General features: G+C 51.0%; 1 protein-coding gene across 2 annotated transcripts in view; it reads left to right on the top strand.

Moving 5' to 3' along the window:
* tanc1b (tetratricopeptide repeat, ankyrin repeat and coiled-coil containing 1b) overlaps positions 1-6,726 on the top strand; it is a 118,646-nt gene that overhangs the window by 102,103 nt on the left and 9,817 nt on the right. For both annotated transcript variants that reach the window (XM_062534024.1, XM_062534023.1), the window contains exons 16-18: positions 1-141; positions 714-899; positions 1,957-2,035. The exon at positions 1-141 is cut by the window's left edge and continues 96 nt beyond it. In XM_062534024.1, the coding sequence (XP_062390008.1) occupies positions 1-141; positions 714-899; positions 1,957-2,035 (406 nt within the window). The remainder of the gene's footprint in view (positions 142-713; positions 900-1,956; positions 2,036-6,726) is intronic.

The following is a 6,726-nucleotide window of genomic DNA, read 5'->3' as shown; positions in this document are numbered from 1 at the left end:
CACCTGGAGATGGTGGCGCTGCTGCTGGAGTACGGGGCGCGCGTGGACGTGGTGGCCGAGAACGGCATGAGTCCGCTCTGCTTCGCCTCCGCCGCCGGGCACCAGGGCCTGGTCAGCCTGCTCTGCAAGAGGGGAGCCAAGGTCAGTCCGCTGATGCAGAGGATGCGGCCAGGAGACTGGCATCTTAAAGGAGACATCTGGATGTGCACAACTATTAAATATATATTTAATATATAACTATATTAAATATAGTTACATATGTGCATATTAGGGCATTGATTTCCTCTACACAAACTGAATTGATTAAATCTTTGTTGGTACAAGTACAGTTGCCATGGGATTCGTAGTTTGTATGCAGCTTTTGTGCACAATATGGCTTTTCAAAGGTATCAAGTTCTCAAGTTGATTGAGTGCTGTTTCACAAGCACTTGCCCTCTGGTGTGAAGCCGTATTACAGTACTTCACAGGTAGAAAAGCTTAGTGCAGGGATACAGGATTTATGAGCTGTGACATTAAGACTATTTCTTTGTTGCTTATTATTCTTTAAAGCCAGCTTTTATTAGCAACACTGAAAGGTAAATGCTGCATTGACACTGTGTAAAAATACCGCAGTATATTTTAACTTCTATCATATTTTATTGACCACAAATAGCCATGGCATTAGTTTATGGTCAGGGCCTGATAAAAGCGCTCTGCTCCCGCGTGCCCGGCAGGTGGACCACGTGGACAAGAGTGGGCAGTGTGCGCTGGTCCACGCCGCCCTGCGGGGTCACCTGGAGGTCATCCAGCACCTGCTGGAGCTGGAGTGGAGCGGAGAGGGAGCGCAGCAGAGCCACGGCCTCAAGAACAAGGCCCTCCAGCAGGGCCTCATCGCCGCCTCCAGCATGGGACACACACAGGTGAGCAGTGACACACACACACACACACACACACACACACACACACACACACACACACACACATAAACACATGTATGCATGGAAGCAGTGCACATACTGCTGAAAAAAAGCTACCAGAAGCAAACGCCATATGCAGTAAACTATTGAATGTAGTGAGAGGAAAAAGTAACAATTGAATGGTTAAGTTTCCCAGAGGATGCACACAGACTGAGTGTGATTAACATTTGAAACTGTATGAGGTACAGCTTCTCCAGCCCAGTGTGGGACGAGAGCCCCAGAACACCTGCCTGCACTCTTCACTCCCCCCACGTCCATTAAGCCCCAGCAGAGGCCCTCAGGTAGTGCTCGTGTGCTACTGCAGCTGCACACCTCTCTCCTCTCCTCTCCTCTCCCAGCCTCCAGCCTCCAGTGTGGCCATTGATCTGATAACAGAGGCCCCCCCCCGAGCAGCTCATGGCTCCTGCTGGTTTGTCTAGCCCTCATTAAGAGAGCTCCGTCCACCCGGGACGGGGCTGGCCAGCCCATGCGTGGAGTAGAGTTTGGACGGAGCTCCACCGGCCCAGGTGAGGCTGTGTCCACCTCCGCGTAGCCAAGGCCAGAGGGCAGCGGGCTGAGGAGGAGGACGCAGGGCAGGCTGGGGCTTTTAATGAGGCCAGCCTGCTACTGGGCTGCACTAGGCCCCTTGATGCAGCAGCGCTCCCCCCTACATACACACTTATGAAGCTTACACAAACAAGGCACACACACACACACACACACACAGAGAGAGAGACAATATCACACAGCATCAGCGCTGGAGTCCACAGTGATTCATTTATCATCATGTTCTGGAGGAGCATAACTCGCTCTGGCTGGCTGCGATCGATCCGCCAGGCTTGTTTTCATCGCTCCCATCGCGTTCGTTTTCTTGTCAGTCCTGCATGCTGTGTAAGCACTGAAAGGTTTTATTGTAAGTTTTAGAGCTGAAGAGTCGCCCATTCTTTGGTTGCTCTCTCTCTCTCTCTCTCTCTCTCTCTCTCCCTCTCTCTCTCATTAATCAACCCCTCTCGTTTGGCAGGTGGTGCGCGGCTTGCTGGCGTTGAATAATGAGCATGCGGTGCAAATTGACGGCCATGACACCCTGTGGGGAGAGACAGGTACAGTGCCCGGGCGTTTTCTTCTCTCCTTCCCCCCTGAATCACCGCTTCACACTGCTCTGAATCATCGCCCATGGTCAGATTAACTGCAGCCATAATTGTCCATGTGTGTGTTTAAGACTGTTTGTGTGTCTGTACGTTTCTGTCTAGTGTGTGTGTGTGTGTGTGTGTGTGTGTGTGTTCCAGTGAGCATAAGAGCATGAAATGGGTTTCTCTATTGTCCTGCTTCTTGATTTCCACTCAGTCACCTCAGCGGTTGCCATGTTTAGACGAGACCTCTGAGTCCGTCACAATTACGCGATACATATGAGCCCCATTTACGGGCCTGCTTGTGTCCTTGTTTTCCTGGACGGAGTCCACGGCGCGCCCCACCGCCACTGTGCGCCTCCATCTTCATCTGTAATGGAGTGTCATCAGAGGCTCCTCCAGAGCCAAATGAGCGCTTCTCCACTTTGGGACCAAATTACAGGCGCCGTCTCCTCCTGGCCGCCGGAGCGCCCGCGCGCGCGGCCGTCACTTTAATCCCGTGTCCGGCGCGAGGCCAGAGAGACGGTCATTTGTCTTGCCTCATTAGAGCGTGTCTCCGAGAGCCTCTCCCCTCATAGATCCCTATCAGAGCCAGGGTTTTGGCCTCAATACCTGGCCTTACAGATCTGAAGGGGACATTGATCGGGGGAGGGGGGTGGGGTGGTGGGGGATGCGGTAAGGCTGAGAGAGCGTCTATCATCAGTCGGGTATTGTCAGTTTGTAGCTGTTAAGGCAAAGCGTCTGGGGAGGAAGTGACTGCAGAAGAACATGTGTTTTTCTTTCTCACCTCGAGATTAGGTTCAAGAAGCTTTGTGAGGGTGGTGTCTGAAATTGAGGAAAAGAAAAAGAGGAGTAGAGAGAGAGAGAGAGAGAGAGAGAGAAAGAAAGAGAGAACAGATGGGAATTCTTGATGGCGGAGAAGAGAAGACGGCATCAGGATAGAAGAGGACGCAGGCAGGAGGTCTCCACGGGAGACGGCGGCGCGTAACGGTAATGGTTCTCGCCGCTGAATATTGGCTCGCAAAAAATGGTGCCGAACACAAGACTGAGCACTGGGAACAAAAGCACAAACAAAAGTGGAGGCCCCCGCCAGTCTGCATGAGTCACCCTGGGTTTCAGAGGAGATGAGCGCAGTGCGTGGTTGTCCACAGGGCCATATTGTACTCCGCATTGAAAAGCCAACAGGCCTTGAGGCAGGACACAAACGAGAGAGAGAAATTGTTAAACGTGAAATGCATTTTAAAAATTACACGCACGCACACACAGACACACAGACACACACACATACACGCAGACACACACACAAACACACACACTCACGCACTCACGTTGCACACATTACACACATTACAAGCATACCTAAGCACAAATTGCAGCCATATGGGTAAACTGCAAGTTATTAGTGCTTTACATTACATTATAATCCATTTGCAGTAAACACTTCTCAGAGGGGCCTTTGGGACATTCAAAAATTCAACTGGTAGGAAGTTGAACGCTCGAATGCTGAGACACAGATTTTAACTGTGATAAGGGGGATAAACAAACACCCTACTCCAACGCTTCCCTGGCGAATTCGCCTCGTTTATAGACGCTTTTAAAAAATGAAATCTCATCTCGGGCACTAGCGCCTTGTGCAATGTTGATTTATGCCTCTTCGGGCGTCCATGATTGGATTTCTAAACAAGGAAATAAGTCAGTTCAGGCATCTCAAATCTCCGTCACCAGACCGTAGACTCCGCGATCTAACGCGACTGCTGCAGTCATTATTCTCTCCACACTTTCCCTGTCAGACAGAGACACCTGTTGACTTCATGTCAAGCCAACTCACCCCCCCTACCACTGTGTATCTGTTCATTTCCTCACATGATATTCTCCAGTCCAGCACACTGGCTGGCTCAGTGGCAGCTGAGCGCATGAACAATGGCCGCTCTGTGCTGGCGCGCGCTCCCAGCCCCTGTGTCCCAGTAACAGATGAGGCGGGGATGTAGGTCAGCGCAGTAGTATATAGGCCGTCTCCCACACCAGGAGCTGGGCCGTCTGTAAAACACACTCTCCTCAGGGCCCCCCTGCGGTTATTGCACCGCGCAGGCAACAGAATGTCATTGTGATAAAAAAAAAAAAAAACCTACGTTTCATGCCACCTCTGCGGTTCCATGCAGGAATGTCCTTGTTTTAAATGGCTGTGTGGATCGGGATATTAATAGCTAACAGGAGCTGCGTTTCACTTGGAAGTCCATGAACGTGTGCCACAGGGGAGACCCTATGTGCTGAATATGAGACGAGAACTCTGTTCTCAGTTGGAGCTCCTGTTACTAGCCGTTCTGCTACCTGTACATTGATGGATCATTTATATTGCGAGCTATGCCTCTCACCAGTTCATCCCAGTTGAAGGTGCTGTTGCAGCTGCAGGCCCCATACCCAAGCACAGCTGTATTTGCTAACAGCCCCAGTCACGACCTCCATTCCTGTTCTGCCTGGTGCCTGGAACAGGTATCCTTCTACCCTGGCAACAGCCAAAGTCACTGGCAAAAACAACATCCGCCACCCTAAGAACAACAACATGGTCTAGCAGCAGCACCCTCAGACCAGCCGCCGTTGAGCGGCTCCTTGGATGGAGCAGCATGCACCTTAACAAGCGTGATGATTTTCCAGACGCTCCTCCCGGTGACCCCCGCCGAGAGGCAGCGGCGATAGCCGCGCGTTTAATATTCATGCGCAGCTGTGCTTCGGAAACCACCGCCGGAGATGATTACAGAGGAAAGCTGTGGAGGGATAAAAGGCCCAAAAAAACAACGCCGCGCTCAGTGTCTGCCCCCCCCCCCCCCCCCCGAGTAGCCAAGTTAACTAACCACCACTCGCTCTCACGATTGAAGCCATCGAGTTAAACGTGATTAGGTGATTCTGAGTCAGCTGTGGCTCAGCCTGGGTGGAGAGAGACACCTGAGAATCGGCACCCTTCACTGTATCTGACCCACGCACCCTCCTGCTGACAGCTTGTCCACTGAGAATGTCGTTCCGCATGTTGACACACGGCGAGATTGCGATTGTTCGGAAAATAACATCTTTATGCAAAGGAACCCACCCCTCAAACACTCTGCTCCGTCTCATCATCACAACCCGCACATCGCCGTTCTCGGTCAAAATTGGATTACATTCCAGACTCGACACTCGCAGGTAGAAATCCATCTCCGTGATGAATAAACCCGAGTTGTGAGTGAGAGCCATGCAATTATGTCTCTGTAACGCTTCCTTCCTCTGTTGATTTGCGCTCCCAGTAAAACAGGCAGCCACTCAGAGAGATGGGGAAAGGCAGGAAATAAAGACTCACTCTGGGCCCAGACTAGCTGCTGAACTACAGGTCCTCAGTCTGACATGAACAGACGGATGACGTGCCGGCAGATGGTTTTAGAAAACAAGATGCAACGGCACGGGAGGTTTGCCTTTTTCCGAGTTATGGCGGGTAAAAAAGAGAAGCATAGTGCCTCACGCCTAAATAAATCATCTCTGGAGGTAAAAGCTCAGCCTTAGCCCAGACATGTTGCCTCGCGTAATAATTTGATGACTCGAACTTAATATCCTGAGATATACAGTAGCCCGACAGGCCTTATCTTATATTGCTTTTGTCGACTGTAATTATGCCAAGAATCCTTTTAAATGATAAAATCTCCCATTGCGCGGCTTGGCGTAATATGGGAGTATTTGGTGCCCCGAGTGTTTTGTTCTGTTGGATTATTTAGGCTGCGGTTATGGCCTGTGGGACCGGGCCATCAATCTTTTACATCCCTGTAGCCGGGCAGGAGCCCACATGTTACTGTCACATGGGGTTTAGTCCAGCATCCCCTGAGCGTGTGGTTGGGGGAAACGCGCAGGTGACGAGAAGGCCACGGTGGGGCTTTTGGCTTGATGGATGGGCCGCTGTGTTTGCGGTTGACAACCGTATTCTTTACGGTCTCTCATTGTAGTGTGGTGTAGACGTTCACTGTCAGCTCGGCTGAGAGCCATTCTTCTCAGAGCGACAGAATAGCTCCAAAACTGGCTTTCAGTGACTAGCGTGTAGCTTGCAGCCGTAGCAGTAGTAGCGTTTCACCGTGTGAAATGTATTCCTCCTCCTGAGGTAATGAAGACTCTACATGTAATTCTCTCAGACTGGGGGATGTCCCGAGTATTCCCATGCAAGCCTTGAGGCGCCCGTTTCACTTAAAGTAGGTTGATTAAAGTGGGTTGATTGGTAACACTTTGATTATATGACTTGTTACTTAATCTGTATTTCACTACATTCTCAATTACACTAGAAACTAGCATGCTGATGTCAGTCTTCACTACAGCCTGTCGGTCTTCATTTCGTACCCCCCATTCTTTCTCTTTCTCTCTCTCTCTCTTTCCCTCTCTCTCTCTCTCTCTCTCTCTCCTCTCTCCTCATCCTCCCTTCAGGCTCTGCTGTGCTCTTGTGTTTACGAGCCTCATGGCCGTGCAGATAGAACCAGAGATGTTTGTTTTCCGTGTGGAGAGAACAGGGACGCTCCCGCCACAGGCCGCTAGATACAGGACCCAGATGTGGGTGGAGGGGAGCTGATGAGAAACAGAGGGAGAGGGCAACATGGCCAGCCCTGAGTGAAGTGGATAGAGTGCCTGAGGAGCAGAAACGCTACTCTGTGTCTTAAAAC

Source organism: Sardina pilchardus, chromosome 4, assembly GCF_963854185.1.
Source record: "Sardina pilchardus chromosome 4, fSarPil1.1, whole genome shotgun sequence".
In the NCBI taxonomy this organism is placed as follows: Eukaryota; Metazoa; Chordata; class Actinopteri; order Clupeiformes; family Clupeidae; genus Sardina; species Sardina pilchardus.
This window is presented reverse-complemented; position numbering and strand designations above follow the sequence as displayed.